The sequence below is a fragment of the Manis pentadactyla genome, chromosome 16 (genome assembly GCF_030020395.1).
Source record: "Manis pentadactyla isolate mManPen7 chromosome 16, mManPen7.hap1, whole genome shotgun sequence".
NCBI classification, from domain to species: Eukaryota; Metazoa; Chordata; class Mammalia; order Pholidota; family Manidae; genus Manis; species Manis pentadactyla.
Window position 1 is genome coordinate 70,442,544 of NC_080034.1, and position 17,122 is coordinate 70,459,665.

General features: G+C 50.6%; 1 protein-coding gene across 3 annotated transcripts in view; it reads right to left on the reverse strand.

The window, feature by feature from the left end:
* Positions 1-3,243: 3,243 nt before the first annotated feature.
* The window catches only part of PXDC1 (PX domain containing 1), a 31,120-nt gene continuing 17,241 nt past the window's right edge, over positions 3,244-17,122 (reverse strand). Inside the window, exons 1-3 of one of the 3 annotated variants that reach the window (XM_036888659.2) lie at positions 11,514-12,195; positions 7,539-8,167; positions 3,244-3,345 (exon numbers count right to left, since the gene is read on the reverse strand). In XM_036888659.2, coding sequence (XP_036744554.2) covers positions 3,259-3,345; positions 7,539-8,167; positions 11,514-11,562 — 765 coding nt within the window. In that variant the 5' untranslated portion in view covers positions 11,563-12,195 and the 3' untranslated portion in view covers positions 3,244-3,258. Of the gene's footprint in view, positions 3,346-6,990; positions 8,168-11,513; positions 12,196-12,225; positions 12,338-15,013; positions 16,522-17,122 lie in introns of those variants that run through there. The other 2 variants (XM_036888660.2, XM_057494342.1) reach the window with 2 other exon arrangements.

Consider the following 17,122-nt stretch of genomic DNA (forward strand, 5'->3'; position numbering starts at 1 on the left):
CTGCACGCACGTTCTTGGTAGTGTCTTCCCACGCTGACAGGGCATAAGCCAATGGGACAGTAACCAATGTGATGGAAAAAGCCTTGAAAAACAATGCCCACTGGCACCTGTCCTCTTTCTGCCCTTGGAATCATGAATAGCCATGTGAAAAAACCTAGACTAGTTGTCTGATGGATGAGAGTGTGCAGAGAGCAGAGGATGAGCCATCCCAATGAGCTACCTGGCTAAGCTCTCCTACGCCATCTCCTCCTCAGCGAGCCCAGCCAACATCAGCCAAGCCTGACCCCAAAGAGCAGAACCTCCCAGCTAGGCCCAACCCACAGTGCTGACCCACAGACCGCTGTTCAGTCACTAAGTTTGGAGTCTGTGTTGTGCAGCAAACCTAAGTGACGCAAAGGCTATTTTCCTATATGTAGGAGTCATACAGGGAACTCCTACATATCTTGCACATATAAAAAAATGCCTACAAGTCAATAAGAAACTTACTCTAGAAACACATTCTTATTCACGAGATATTTTGTTTGATCAGGTAGCTCCTTTGTTTCTTATTTTGCAATAGCAAAATATTTGCAGCAATCTCATTTTCCATCAGGGGAGGTCTAGCTATATTCACATGCATGTGGGTGGGAATGCAGCCTGGTCTAACTCCCACGAAAGACAATTTGGCAACATCTACCAAACTATAAATTAATTTGCCCTTTAACCCAGCAGTCTCCCTCTGGAGGAATTGTCCTACACACATACTTACATGTGTATTGTAAAAAATTATCCTCTTCAGCACTGTTTGCAATCTAACAAAAATTGGGAACAACCCACATGTTTATCAACAGAGGATGGGTTAGAGTACATGCACAAGGAAGTGTTTGCAGATGCCAACCAAGAATGAGAAGGCTCTTTCAGAGAGGGTAGATAAAGACCCTCAGGATTCTTTTTTAGTGAAAAAGCAGAAGTAGGTAAGTGTGTGTCATATGCTACCTTTTACATAAAAAAGGAGAGTAAGAAATACATATATATAAACATGCATGCTTGTATTTGCACAAAAAGGTCTATCCACAGATAAGAAATTAAAGTGGTTATCTGTGTGGAGCAGGAGGTTTGGGGAAATGGCATATGTGTGACAGGAGTGGGAAGAAAAATTTTTACTACATATCTTTTTATTCCAATCAGGTCCTGGCCCTTGCCACTCCAGCAAAACTGCTGTTGTCCAGGCCACGCAACACTGACTTCCAGTACACTGCAGTCCAACGTGCTTCTCTCATCTGCAAACAGGAGCATCGGACTCACCTGGTCATTTCACTCTCTCTGTTTGGCTTCCAGGACGCCACGTTGCCTTTTCTCTGAGCAGCCTTCTCGCTCTCCTCTGATGGATCCTTCTCTCTGTGTGTATGTGTTGGAGGCCTAGGGCTCAGGGCGTGGGATCTTTCCTGTCTACACCCACACTTGTAGTGATCGAATCCAATCCTGCGACTTTGGTAGTTCCCCAACCTCCACCCTCAGCTCTGTTCTCCCTCCTGAACTCCAAACCCAACTGACAATAACAGTCATCTCACCTTCACACGCCCAAAACAGGCTTCCTGCTCTTCCTTTCCAAGTCTGCCCTGTGTGCTGCATTTCAGCTGAGGGAAACCAAAAGGTCTGGCATGTGGGCCCAAAGCCTTGCTGTCACCCTTGACTCCTCCCCTCACCCCCTCGGCCAGTCTGAGCACTGCTCACTGCTTCCGGCTCTCATGGTCTAACCATCACCTCTGGCCGGGAGTGCGGCAATGCCTCTGAGCTCAGCTCCCGGCACCACTCAGCCCCTCACATCTATTCCCCTGCTCACAGCCACAGTGACCCTCCTGTGCATCATGCCCTGCCATTCCTCTGCTCCAAACCCACCAGTGGTTCCCAACTCAGAGTAAAGCCAAAGCCTTACCATGATGGCCCACCAGGTCCTTGTGGTCACCCCCAACCATCCTCAAACTTCTTCCCTGCTTATTTTTCTCCAGGTCCTCCCATTCACCTTCTAGCATTTTACGCAATGCCCTTGTCTGCTGCTGGCCCCCGCTGGTAGAGCCAAGCTTCGTTGTCCACTGCCACACCCCTAGTGTCTAGAGCAGTGACACATAGTGGGCACATATTATGTATGCCATGAATGAATAGTGAGTGGATGAGTGGACCAATTACATTTTGAAATGTGTGAGTGGTTTGCTATTTACAAAATTAAATTAAGAGATAAACAGAAACAGAGAAGAGATTTTATAGAGAGATTAAAGAGAAAGGAAAAAGTTGCTTAGCTAAATAAATGTGGTGGGAAGCTTGAGATAGCTCTATGTATAATCTCCAAACTAAATCGTTAAGTGAAAAATTCAGGTGCATACACTTAAAAATGCTATATTCATATATTTGCTTCTGGAGTTCACCCAAGAAACTGGTTATAATGGTTGTCTCTGAGCTGGAGACCTGGGGACAAGGGTGGGCAGGAGCTTAATTTTCAAGAAGAACCAGTTAGTATTGTTTTAAATTTTGTACTGTGTATAAACCTACCTGGTCACAAAACAAAAACAAAAGATTGTCATTCTGAGTTATACTCCAAAATTAACACTTAATTGATTAGAAAGGAGATCTACAAATTCTCCTTGAATGGGAGAAAGTTCCCAAGACTTGACTGTAAGACCTGGCTGAGTATTAAACCGACGAAAGATTGTGTCTGGGAGAGGGGCAGTCAGCCACAGCAGCACTGCAGAAGCAGACTCATTCAGTGCCCATGAGGCACCAGCCAGTGGGGACATCCTGCCCAGTCCCGCCAACACTGAGTGCAGTGAGTCATAATTGTTCTAGCCAAAAGGACAGGGTTAGAGGATGGGAACATGTGCCCATTGCCCCAGGGACACACTCCTCCCGGAGAAGCGTTTCCTGCTGAGCAGGGATGCTGTCCCATGACCATCGGAATACTTCAGTCGCAGCTGCCTAGAGGCAAGGCCACCTGCCTTTGGAGATGTTAGTGCTTGGGTTTCCATTGGTGATGTCATCCCTATTTTCTCTTCATTCAACTCTGGAGTTTCCAATAAACTCCCTGCCTGTTATGACGGGTTTTCACTTGTCCAGAGAAATGAGAAAAAACATAGAACTGTCACTTGTTTAAACTGTTAATTTGTCAAAATGCCTTCCATAAAACTTGAAAGTCTTAGAACCAATGATATTTCCAGTGGATTTTAATCTAATTAAATCTGTCCCTTCCAGTTTCCCTATCCACAGAGCCAACTTTAGGTCATGATTTCAACTTTTCCCACCTGCAGGGTGCAAATGCATGGATGGGCCAGCCACAACTTCTGAGTATTCTGATTTCTGGATTCGTTGTTTCTGCTGTAAATAAATAAATGCCCAGACATTACAGTGTTTGGACATCTGCCTCCAGGTTGTTTAATGTGAACATGCCCAAGGAGAAAGGTTTTCTCTCAGGGTTCACTATCTGTAAAACCAAGAACAGCCCCTAGCTTGTGGCAAATTCACAACACTTCCAACTCCCACTAGCCCTCTCCTCAACCACACCCCAAAACAGACAGGAGCAAAAAACAGACATTCCAACACTTTGACCAGAAATCTAATAAAATTAAGCATGTCTGAAATGTGATATGCTGCACATCAGCCAAGCCCTTACTTCATTCACACTTTCTAAGCAGAAGCCAAACCAATCCATCTGGAGCAGATCATCTATTTCCGAGTTGCTTCAAGACACATTATTATTGACCATGAATGCTAAACTACATAGACTGAGAGGAAATCTTTTAGCTAGTCCCTAAAAAGTGTAGGCTCATATTTGTTAGTATTTTCATGAAGAAATATTAGGATGCACTAGAAATTAATCAATGTTGGGAAGGATAGGATGGGAACAGGAATAGAAGTGACAGTTTCTTTGGAAAACCTTGTAAGTCACTTTGATTTTTGGACCACAGGAATATCTTACCCATTCAAATGAAGAGAAAGTAACATCTATATCTCCATGGAGGCTTTCTCCTGTTGGACAATCTTTTTGCACAAGGTATAGCTATGCCACACTTCTGGTTTCCTCCATGCCCTCAGCAAGGGATCAAATCAGATCCCTCCATAGACCAAGGATTCACAGGGATTAGTATGTGTAATAACTACATCGTCTAGTTTTTGCATTTGATGCTTAGACATCTTGGGACTTTGCTGGCTTTGGAGGGACTGCCTCTCCTAGGAACAGCCAATACCTAGAGAAAGCAAATGACTTGCCTATGAGTGTGCCCTTCACACGCAAACCAGTCACTCCAGCATCCACACTGCAACCTCCTCCTTTACGGGCCCTTACATTCAGCCACTGTCCACCTGCCTAATCACCTTAGATGACTAGGGGCACCCCTGAACCCCAGAACCCACTGAAATCATTCAGCCTGGCCAATCCTGAGCCTGTTTACCCTGCCTTGCCTGCTCCTCCCTGTAGAAACCACAGTGAAGGCTGTTGCCCACAGCTCCCTGCACCTCGTCTTCCTCCTGCCCTGCCCTGGTGCTGCCCCGTGTGGCCCTGCATGGTGTGGTGACCCCCTCTTCTTGGGATCTGTGAGTGACAAACTATCTCGAATGTCAATCTTCTGCTGATCAGTTGGCTTTACCACAGCTGTATAATAATAAAATCTACAATTTGAAACAGTGTAAGCCTAGAGAACACTGGTGTGCAAGAGGTACATCAACACAGCCAACACAGGGCAGAAATTTCACTTGAGATAAAAATGGTTGTAATTTGACCAAACTCTTAAATGAAGACCAAGAATGCATTCCATCCCCAGGAACAGAAAGTGGCGAAGGTCGGGCCACATTCCTCAGGGCAGTCTGGCTGCCAGCACCCCTGCACATAGCCTACTCGTTACATCCGTGAGAACTGCGTGCTCACTAATGAGCCCCCAGCCTGTTCAGCTACCGCGGGGCCTCACGAACAAGCACAGTCCAGTGCGTCAGCTCCCCAGGCGTCGTCAGAGGGCAGGCCTTGACAGGCGAAATCCAGCATCTAGTGGCAACACAAAGACGGCATGCTTCCTCTGCCTATAAATAGCAGTTGCTAAAGGTCCCTTTCAAATGGGAAACTGAGGTGACTTAAGTGATTTGATTTGCCAGAAATTGTTTTGTTACCCTTACAAACCACTTTAAGGAGCCTATTTCGGACAGTAAATGAGTGTGTGATAGAAGTCCTTACAATTATCAGTAATAAAGTGGAGCATCCGGGCCAGCACCGCCACGTGTCTCCTGGCTAGCAGGGCGGCATGAGGGACACGTCACAGAGCAAATCATGAGAAGAGCAGTTCGCTCTAGTCTGTGGAGAAGTGTGTGGGCAGGACTGTGAGCTTCACATGGGACCCTGAACTTCTCTGGTGTTGATTCTCTGAACTGCCAGTTTAGAGACTAAAAATTCCTGATTCTTTTACTTGGTCAAGTTTGTTATTACTGGTGTTTTTTGCAACATTACAAAATTAGTACAGTTCACAAAAAAAGTCAGATTTCCACTTCTACTGAAAAACTGGGAAATGGGCCACACTGGGCCCACGCTATGTGTGAAACTCTTCGGAATGTTAGGTAGATAGACATGAGCAGCCAGAAAGGGGGAAGATAAAGTTCAAAGGAAAAGCTGCCGAAACTCTGCCCAGCAGGGGGCCCCGTGTGCCGACACTGTAGGCTTTGCAGGCCCCAACCAGATCCCAGAGGGGGCACCATCAAACAGAACTGAGAACTGCCCAAGTCACCGCTCACCACGGGAAGGGACGTGCTCGCTGGGAGGGATGGCTGTGCATCTGGACATGTGAATGAAGTAACTCCACCCTGGCAGTCAGAGGCACCTCCTGGCCGTAATGTAATATAAAGGCCTCCCACCTAAAAGTTCAGGATTTTCGTCTACTTTGCCTCTGGCCCATTTCCTCCTCAGAGTGCATTCAAGTAAAACTTTCGCTCTGCTTCACTGTTGTTCTCTGTCTTTCATTGGTTTGTTGTGGCAGGGACAAGAACCAAGGAGAACAAACTCTACCCATAACAAATCAGCTAAGCTGAGTAGCTGCTATCTGCTCCCTTTATATCATGTGTGAGCTGTTTGCCACAGTCCCCACTACTCCATATTAATCCCCAAAGTGAGGCTGAATGCTAGTGAGTGAGACTAATCATTTATTCCATTTATTGCTGCACTTAAAGGAACATTTATCTATATTTCTGGTTCTTTCAAATGTGGGAACATGAAGAATGGGTCTAGAAGATAATATTTTTCCAGGAAAAAAGTAGAAGCCAGGGAATGCCCTGATGTGTTTTTTTTAGGAAAACAAATTGCCAAACATTTGACCCCCCACTTTAGAGATCTCACTATGTACTGATTAGAAGCAGTGAAGTTTCTTGAGTGAAAGGAGTCCACCTTGGGCCCTGCTGGGGAAGTACAGTCCAAGGAAGCAGATGAGTTCAGGAAACTGCCATCACATGGCTGGACAGCTGGAGAGACGCACCTCTGTGGACTATGGATAATGAGGAAAACCCATGAATCAACTTTCAAAATGGATGGCAATTAACGGAATATGGTGACAGACTCTAAGCTGCTAGGCAAGAAGCTCTATCCTTGTACAGAACTGAATTTTATCCCTCAGGAGAAGAAAGGCAACTGGTCAACCCCCATCAGCCACCTAACAGCCTATTTGAAAGCAGGACGCATTAAACAGGAAGCTGGAAGGCAGACAGGAAATACAAAATCTGCAGAAGTTTCCTGGGCTCTGCAGCTGGGTCTCAGCTTTCCTGTGGCTGCCAAAAGAACATGGAGAAGAGCGGAAAGCCTAAGTGAAAAAACAAACAAACAAACAAAAAAGCAAGCTGTTTGTCTACTTTTCATTGGGACAGATTATTCCCTAGGGTGAGAACCTAACACGTTTCCTAAGCAACAGTGAAACAAGTGCTCAGGGCCAGCCCGGAGGGGGCAGGGAACAAAAAGAATCACACCTTCATACAGGAACATTTCAGTCAGTAAAGTAGAGTAATACGTTTTATTTAATTAAAATAGATTAAAAAACAGACTGTGTAAAGAATTAGGATTTCCAATAATTTACTCTTATTTACATTAGCAAATGCTGGTCGTTAGTAGACACTGTGAGCAGATGAGCACTAGGACCCTCCCCTCCCTGAGGGAGAGACCAGGGCTTTCCTTTGACTCCCGTGCTTTCGGGTTAACGCGGCAACAACACCGTGGAGAGCTTGGTATTCCGCTCAGGAGGTGAAGCTCGCGCATGGCTGGGGGCTGCAGCACTGGCCCCCTCGCTCAAGGGCTGGAGGGAGGCTGGCGGGCCGGGCAGGAATTCTGTCCCTCTTGAGAACCGCCAGCTCCCCATCCCAGCTCGAATGGGCACCTGTTGGCAAGGATTTCCCCTGTCCCCAGAGCCCACACTTCCCATTCACAATTAACCTTCTGTAAACACCCCCTTTGGCTGACACAAAGCCCACAGTTTCCAGATAGAAGATGAAAAACAGCAATGAAAGCCACACATCCTGGTTCCCAGAGAAATGCTGGGAACTTAACTCACCCTGCCTGTGGCATCCAGAACTTGGCAACTCATCAAAATCTCACACGAAATGTTTTGTGCGCTTGTCCTGTGAGGGAGCAGTGGGACGTGAGGGAGGCCAGGAGGCTGTGGCCCCTGTACTGAGAGGAAGGATCCTCCCAGGAAGCAGGGACAGCGACAGGAGGCACCCAGCGAGGTCCGGGCGCCTGCCTGGCACTGTACGTCCTGCAGGCACTTGCGGGCCCCCCACGGGTGGGGAGCGAGTCCCAGGGATGCAGAAACAGGCTGGTGGGGCGAGTGGGCAGAGAAGGCCCCCAGGAGCAGCAGCTGGGTGGCCTCCTGCGAGGGGACTCCTGGCTGCCGGATCGGAGGGTCATTCCTAAGCCCAGGACCCTGAGCTCCACTCGGGACGCCAGGCCTCACGGGCGCGGACCTTGGGTGGGACCCGAGCAGAGCCCCGCCAGGGCAGCTGGCAGGGTGGACGGCAGCAGAGCCAGCAGGCAGGGGCTGGGGGATGGGGCCCAGGGCAGACTCAGTCCAAAATGTCCGTCTCAAAGGGAACCAGGTGATAATAGGACAGGTTGGTGACATAAGCCGCAGGGTCGTCGCCCTCCTCCAGCTCCGTGGTAAACTCACTGCCATTCTCAAACCTAAAACAGGAGAAGACAGAGGTGAGGGCTGGGCTGCCCCACTGACCCCCACTCCCACTGAAGCGGAGAAGGAAAGAGCAGAAGGTCACCGGCAGGAGGGCGCTGAGGGGCAACGCCAGCATCCGGAAGGCTTCCCACGATGCTCTTCACAGTGTGCGGGCCCATCCGACCAGCGGGCAGGGGCGGGGGCAGGGGCAGGGGCAGGGGCGGGGCCCCCCCCACCCCCACCCATGCGCAGGAAGCACGGCCAGGACCACGGCTGCAAAGCTTGGCTGACACGGACCCTCCTCTAAAGGCTGGCGCTGGCTTCCACTGCCGGAGGCTGCTGTCCCTGCTCAGAAGCCAGCACTTGCCGAGGCACCGATGCGTTCCTTCACTCACTGAGTACCTGCGGCTGTTCCGCGTCAAGCTCAGGGATATCAGCAAACAGGGTGGGTGGGCCTGACTTGGGAACAGGAGCCTACGACGCGCTGGGCCCTTCAGACAGCAGCAGAGATGAGTGTGGAAGGCCGCTGTGGCCGAGCTCACAGCCTAGCTGTGCCTCTGGACCTGTACATGGGCCTAAGGAGACCGGGAAGCAGCAGCCCTGGGCAGAGCTGGGTGGGGGCAGGGAGGGTGGAGGCGCGAGGCTCCTTCTCAAGGGGAGCACTCGCTTGGTGGTTCGCTCACTCAGCGCGGGGAGTGTATGTGGACGGAGGCAGGTACGAAGAGCTCAAGGAAGCATGTGTTCCCCAAATGCATGGGGGCAGAACACCCTCCTGATACTGAGTCCCCGTGAAGTGAAGCCACATCCACTCCCTGCTAACCCAGATCCAGCCTCCCAAGCTAGAAGCAGACTCCAAATTTTGAAAAATGTGTGACGGAGAAAGAAATGCTTGAAGGACACTCTCCCCAGGAAGGGAAACAGAAGCTGCCGGTGCGCGTTCCATTTTCCTCAACTAAGAACCCGTTCAAACACAGAGGGCCTCAGAGGTGGTGGAGGCTGGCTCCTCCCGGCCCTTGGGGCCACCGCCGCTGGGTCCCTGCGTGGATTCCCGGCACGTGAGGGCGTCACTAATGGACAGACAGCTCTAGGAGCTAAACTACACCTGGGAAGCGTAGGAGTGCCCGGGAAGGACAGGAACTGAGCAGCTACCCAGGCCGGCGTCTGCTTGGCTGCACCAGCCGGGACGCCGGGGCTGCAGAGACAGAGGCCCTGGCCCTGCATCGCCGTGTGGAGCAGGATCCTCTGAGTCTAAACACTGGGCTCCAAGGGCCTCATGCTCCTGGGGCTAAGTTGAAAGTTAAAAGTAGAGGGGGTGACAAGAGCTTTGAAGGTCCGACAGAATTGAGAGGTGGGCGCCCTCTGAGTCCCCAAGGAGAGGGGTGCGGGGGTGGGGGGATCGCTGCGCCTGTGCCGGCTCCTCCTCCGCACACTCCCTGCCCTTGCTAGCGTGAGGCAGCCTGCGTGTCGGGGAGGAGACCGCCTCCAGCTGCATCACAGAACAGGAGATCGCCGCCGTCACATCACCGCTGGGATGAAACTGAAAGGAGACTCTCGGGGGCAGGGGCAGGCGCAGGCCAGGTGGGGGACACGGCCCCAGGGATTGCCAAGACGCTGCCTTGCCCGGATGGTGTCCCACCCACTGGCTACACCCCCTGCCCTCACACCAGAAGACCCTGAGCCCCAGGAAGGGAAGGGGAAGCTGGGGTGCTCTGGAAGACGGATCGCAGGGCTGAATCCATGCTCAGCCCTCAACGGCCCTCGGCAGGCCTGGCAAATACCTCAGCTCCTACCCTGCAAGGGCAGCGTGGGAACCAGCCTCACCCTGGGATGAACTTCCCAGGAACCTGGCAACCCCTCTAGCAAACCAGGATGGCCCCAGGCAGAGGCCCAGCCATCCTACTCACTGCCGGCTCCATCAGGCACTGTCCCCAGTCTCCGAGGGCAGTGAGGACTGGCCCTGGGAACAGATACCTGCTCTCTGCTGGGGACAGCACGGGCACTGCCTGCTTGCCTCATGGCACACGTCCTAACGGCAGGCCCAGCAGCAGGGAACCCACAGCCTGGGGCCAAACGGTCACTGAGAAAGGACAGAGTTGAAGCCTCCAGTTACTCAAACGCCCTCTCTCCATGACCCCCCGTCCCCACATCAGCCTGTCACCCGCCAGAGAGTGATGTGGAGTGTTAAAACAGATCGCTCCCGAGGGCAGCCAGCACACTGTCAGGGCAGGCCTGCCTTCCTAGAGGCATGCCGGGCAAGCCAAGGCAGGAATTCCCTCTAAAAGCTCCCCGGAGCCACTCAGAAGCAGATGTTTCTGAGGTAAGCTTTCCTGGGGCCCTGGAGGCTGCTCTCTCTCCCTGCCAGCCAGCATCCCGGAGCAGGTGGCTGCACACTGAGGATGTCTTCCGTGCACAGAGGTTGTCTTCCCTGCCCACACAAAGCTCTGGGCTAGTGGGAAGGCCACGGCACAGCCCTTGCTTTCCTCTGGGTGCTTCTCAGCAAAACTGTTCACAGCTCGACTATTTAAACCTGGCTCTGTGCCAGGGTGCAGAAGGCCTCTCAGAGAAGGCAAGGGTCCCCCCGGGCATGCTGGAGTCAGAGCCAGGACCCTGCAGCAGCTGGTGGTGAGCCCAGCCAGACACTCCTCCTGGGGAGCTGCAGGGCCGCCCTCCTTGCACCTACTTAATACATAGTGACCTCATATCCCTGTGGCGCCGGCCCTGCATTGGCACAGAGGACCCACAGGCCGTGAACCTGTGAGCTCTCTACACGTACCGTGGGTATGATGCCATATGGTGTCACGGCAGGCCTGCAAAGGGACGGCATTTCAGAAGGCTCCCCCCACAGGCCCGTGACTCACCAGCACATCCTTTCCCACCACCATTTCATGGCATCTCCGATGTGAAGGACCCTGTGCCATCTACCTGAGAGACATCTGAGAGCCTGAGCAAGTGGGAACCTGCCAGCCAGTGCCAGTGCCACAGGCCTGGCAGGGCTCCACAGGGCTCAGCCACAGAGCAGGAGTCCGGCAGAGGGGGCTTGAGCTGCCTGCCCAAGCACATGTACCCTGGGGCCTTGCTCTGCCCTGTAGTCAACTGGCGCATGTGTGTGTCAGCATGTGGATGTGTCCTTGTCCTTTGTTAATTGTGGCTGAGTGGGTGGGGCAGGACCTGGGGCCCCAAGTTGTGCTGCTCATGTGCCCAGGGGGAGATGTGTCCACATTACCACCGGGGCTCCTAAGCTGGACATTTCACACTCACCACCGGACAGCTCCACAATGACCCTACCCCTTCGAGAACACGGCAGTCCTACTTGAAACATAAGTGAAGCTGACAGAGGCTAAATAATTTCCTGAGACTCACACAACCAGGAAGAGTCCCAGGCTTGACTTTGATGGTCAACAGAGGCCATGTTGTGACATCCCCTCCAGCTGCCACCCAGTATTCTCAAGGGGTGACCGGAAACACACCAGAGATGAAGGCATGCGCCTCACAGGGTTCCCTGGTGTCAGGCCATCCATCCTACAGCTCTAATTGTGGTCAAAATTTCTGTCATTAGAGGAACGGGGAAGGCAGTGGTGTCACTGGCAGTCCTGCTGTCAACAGACACAACCTCCCTCCCTGCAGAGCAGGCCAGGCTCCAGCCCATGAGCCACAGAGAGGCCACCTAAGGGTCACGAGAGCCTCAGTCTCTGCAATGTGAGGCCAGCATGGAGGTGGCGACTCTCCCTGTCCCAGGAGCCTGGGCCCTGTGTGAGGAGTCCTGCTGCCCCCGTATGTACCCTGAGGGGCTGGCACAAACCAGACCCTGAGGCCCAGCAACTTCACAGCGTCCCCTCCCAGCCAGCCACCTGATCAAAGGAACTTTGGTCCCACACACAAGGTTTATGAATCAAGGTTTCACTGTCCTCTAGAAAAGGCAAACTATTTAAATAAGTATCCAAATACAGATAGGATGGCTCGGTGTTCCCGGCCACATCTGCTTCCTCCTAGAGCTCTATACGGGCAGTGAACCCTGGCCCCAGCTAACGGCTCAGGTTCCCTTCTATGAAACTACATTCAGATCAGTACTTACAAGTGCTCGGGTGAGTCCACACACAGGCGCTGGTCTTTTCCGTTTGGTATACTGTGGTCAATAACTATTGTTTCTGTATTTGCTAAACAAAATCCATTGGACCTCATGATTTCTGAAAATGAAAACAGTAAGATAGATATTCAGGAGGGGTCAGATTTTGAAGTTTGGGGCTTACACAGATCTCCCTACTTCCTCCTCTACTGTGTGTCCCCCTCTCTCCCCTCACTTTAAGAGAACACACTGCTTCCCAGAGGCTCAGATTCAGGGGCCGATGCCAACCTCCACAGGAGCCACACCTGCTGACCCTCCACAGGCTGAGAGGGGCATCTCCCCCAGAAAGATGCTCTGTGCGCCCCCCCCCGCACCCCACCCCACAGGTTTAAAGCTGAGGTAGAAAGAGTACCAAGTCCATGTCTGCAGCCTGGGCTCAAGTCAGAGCCATCACACACCGCCAGGGCACTATGCCCAGGTGACCAATCTTCTGACGCTCTCACCTGCATCCAAGATAAGGTAACACCACCTACCACCCTGGGTTGCTACAAGGATCAAGTGAGATCAGAGCACATTTTTTCACCAAACAGGCAACTTCACTTTTTTACTTTATATAATTCTGTATATAAACTGACTTTTTGCCGACACACGCAAATTTTGGTCATATTAAAAGGCCAACAAAGAAAATATCTTTGTATGTCTCTGCTGGCTGCATGTTGTTAGCTTTCAAGGTTGTGCCTCAGGTGCCCATCCAGTGCTGCAAGTGGCGGGGCCGGGGCCACCTGAGCACGTCGCTGCTCCAATAGCACAGGGCTGCGAGCCTGGATCCTGCAGCTCAGCCCGGCAGGGAGCACCATTGGGGTGCGGTATCCCCAAGTGGAAAATTTCAGAATTGCAGTGGATGATCTCCAAGGATCCTTTCGACTCTAAATCCCATGAGCTCCCAGATTCTTTCATGTCATCTGGTCCACTTATGTGTAAGTAGCAAGTGATACTGACTCACTTCTAGTATCTGGGGAAGCTTTTATTTATATTCCTGGAGGCGATGTGCTTCTGTCACATCCCTCTGTTGATGACAGGCACTCCAAGAATAGACCCGGTAGCCATTCCCAGGGCTCCTTCGAGCCGCAGGTCTCCAGCTTTCTGTGGGGCTGGCTCGGTTCCTAACCTCAGCTCTTAGTCTGCGGAGCTCCATGCTCATGGCTCTCATTCGTCCTCTCCCGTCAAGCCACCTACTTACCTCATCTTAAAAAACATGCTTAAAATATACTCCATATTCCTGGGGCATTCTCAAATCCAGTCATCATCTTCCCGTTAGGTCCTAACGCTCGGGAACACACAGCTCCCAACAGCCCTTGCTCTCCTCCTAGCAAGGCAGAGTACCCAGGACACCTGGTTGGCAGTCTCACTGGCACCAGATGAGGCAACTGCGGGCTGGGGGACTGCTTTCTCATTTTGTTTGCCCACAGCTTACCAGAATTTAGATCATTTCATTCCCATGCCTTGATCTGCTTTTTTAAAATAAGTGAAATTATAACTTCTCTTTATTTTTAAACTTCCTAGGTATTTGCTTCTAAGTATCTTTTAATTTCTTTTCATATAAAGAGAATTAGAAGCGACACAAAAATGAAGAAAGAAAAATAGGAGATTTCCTCCTCACTCTCACAGGATTAAAATGACTATTCGTCAGTCAGATTTGCTAAGCAATTGCTAAACGTTCACTTGACTTTCCGGAGAAGTGGCAGTTCAGGTTTCATCAGCCTTTTGCAACACCAGCCCAGTGGGCCAGACCCCACATGACATCAGCATATGGCTCTTCCCTGTGTTGCCCTCCCCTCCAGGCCAGAGACCCCCCATCTGTCCTACAGGAAAACCAGCCTGGCGAGCTGGGAGACCCAGCATGGAACGCCAATGAGAGGCCGGTGCTGGGGCCTCAGGTCAAGTGCATTTCCAGGTTTATGAAGGGCAACAAGATGATGTTTGCCGAAGTCTGAATGAACAGAGACTCTGAAGATGACTGAATCTTAAAAAGAAAGACTAAGATTCCCTCACCTCTCAATTTAAGGTATATGGTGGCACAGAACCACTTCTTTATTGCTTTTATTAACTCTGACTCAAATCTGTCACATAAACACATGAAACCTCAGAACGACCTCAGAACACCCAGCTGACAACCTCCAGCCCCTTTCCCCCAACTTCTGCCAAAGGAATTTGCAGAAGGAATCCTAGGAAGTAAAAAATAAGTGTCAGTACTGCAAAACATTTAGTTACCTTGCATAAGAACTTTCTAATCTTTTTTAAATGCAAAATTTGAAGCTCTAGAAAATGTGAATCTTTACCAGCCTCCCAAAACAGACTGAAACAAATCCTTCTCCTTTAATGGCCCGGGCAAAGAAGCCTCTCCACAGTAATGTGGTCTAATCATGTAACATTTCCAGCTGGGACCTCGAGGAAACTCCTGGGGAGCAGGTTATTCTCACTCAGTTTCTTCATCTGTAGAGTGGGAATAACAGTGCCCAGCCCAGAGAGCACAGGTGTACATTGAGCGGAGGTTATCTGTAGTGAAGCTAACAAAGGCTTGCTTGGGGGTGTGATAAACGGTAGTTACTAATGTCTTTATAGCTGTTGCATCATACAAATATGAAGACCCTAAGGAAATGCTATGATTACAGAAAGATTACAGCATTTCAAGCCTATCTTCAAACCTCCTTAAGATGTGAAGTTTTTAGAAGTCAGTTTAGAACCTATAATAAAACTCACTGGCCAGTTTCACTTCTTGAATCACATACATGAGTAATTCCATGAAATAGTTTATTTTCAAGCAACTTTTCTGCATCCATATTTTTTTCACATGAACAGTCGTACTTTACCATTTCTATTTTCTTTTATTCTTTTTGCGAACTAACTTTAGAATTACAGAAAAGTTTCAAAAACAGAATACAGTTCTCACACATCCCTGGCCAGCTTCTCCTAACATTAACATTTGACATAACTATGGTATAATGATCAAATCTAGGGGACTAACATGGACACAGTACCACTACCCCAGCACCTCCCTCACCTGGGCTCCATCGGCTTCTCTGCTAACACCCCTTTCTTCTGTCCCGGATGCAATGCAGGAGTCCTCATGGCACAAAGTCGGTGTGTCTTAGTCTCCTGCACCTCTGGGGCTTCCTTGGTCTTCCTCGTCTCTTGTGACGGTGACACTTGAAGAGGACAGCTGAGTTATTTCATGGACTGCTCCTCAGTTTGATGTTTCCAAGTGGTTCAGCTGAGGGCACGCTGGGCAGGAGTCCCACAGGGGCGCTGCCTGCTCCTGGGGCACAGTATCAGCCGTGTGCGGTCAGCAAGCCTTATTCCAGGGACGTTGGTCTGGATCATGCTGGTAAGGAGGTTTCTGCCAGGTTTCTCCAAACTCTTCTCTTTGTAGTTAGGAAGTATCTTGGGGGAAATGCAGTGACACTGCAAGCCCTGTTTCTCCTCAAACTTTTGCCCACGAATCTTAGCATCCAGCAATGCATCTTTTCTGCAACAATTACTGTGGTGTCTGCCGTGTGGTGGTATTTCTAATTTTAACTGCTGCGTGTGTTCATATGCTCCATATGCCAGCATTCCTTCAGTGCATTAATCCACATATTCCTTTTCTTCAACAGATGTTCCATCTCACCCTGGAAGCCCTCAAAGTGTAGCATTCTTCCCTTTCAAATCCTCCCTTCCATTATATTTCAATGCATTCCCAAACGGAACAAAACCCACAGTCCCACCTTTTTATTAACTGGCTAACTGCAGTATCCTTGCATGGTGAAAATTAAGGATGAAGAGTATACAAATAGCTAATGAAAAATGAAATTATAGGTCATTTCCAGGCCCCCCAAATCTGTACAGACTTTGGTGGCTGATTAGGAAGATCAGATCAAGGTTTAGGAGGTTTATGCTTCCTTTCAAGCTACACAGACACAGCCACTGTGCAGAAAATTACATTTAAGTTTTCTGAGATTTGATAAGCATTTAAATTAACAAAGATGATACACATTTAAGGTCGCATCGGCCCACAGAATCACGGAACGGGTCTGGGTATTCCCTGAACGCCCTCCGGGCAGCCCCAGGAAGTCCAGTTCTCACGCTGCTGGCGCCTGGCGCCATCTAGTGGGGCTGCTGAACACACGGTCTCCACCCCGGAAAGAAGCGGCGGTGCGCTCCCCAGCCGTGAGTGTGCAGAAGCGCCTCCAAAGCCACGGTCCGCACTGCCCCCCAGCACCACCTTCCCGAGGGCCACGTCAGCGGCATCAGGAGGCATTAGGAAACCTGGGGGGAGAGGAGGAGTGAGTGGCCGCGGGGACGTCGTCACCGACGAGTGGAATTCAGCAGGACAGGAGTGGACAGACAGGCAGGGTCTGTGTGGACAGAGAGAACTCCGGAGGCCACAGCACAGGCAAAGCCAGCCAGGAGGAGCCTGAGGGTCTGCAGTGCAGTTCCAGGCGACAAAATCAAAAGGCTAGAGTGAGCCAGACTCGGACATGCCCATATTCACAAGGGCACCTGGGCTTTATCACAAATTAAGGTTTGACAAAATTAATATGCCTAGGGAGTCAGAATTCAGGGGTGATGGACAGCAGTTTTCAGGAAGCATGTGTCCAGGGGAGGGAAGTCTGATGGGGAGAGGCATGTGTATGGACGTCAGGCAGCTGAAGGATCTCACCCCTGCGGGACGTCACTCAGATGCCCCTCGCAGGCCACACCAAGCTGCCTGCCTGAGCCTCTGCTGCTCAGAGCCTGGGCACTCTGGGATCCTTCAACACCCCAAACGTGGAACAACACAGCTCTCCCATGTATGGACTAGTTCTCCAAGGGCTGTTGGTGCTAATGTCAACAACAGTTTTCATTAAGTATTTTTTAATTTACCATA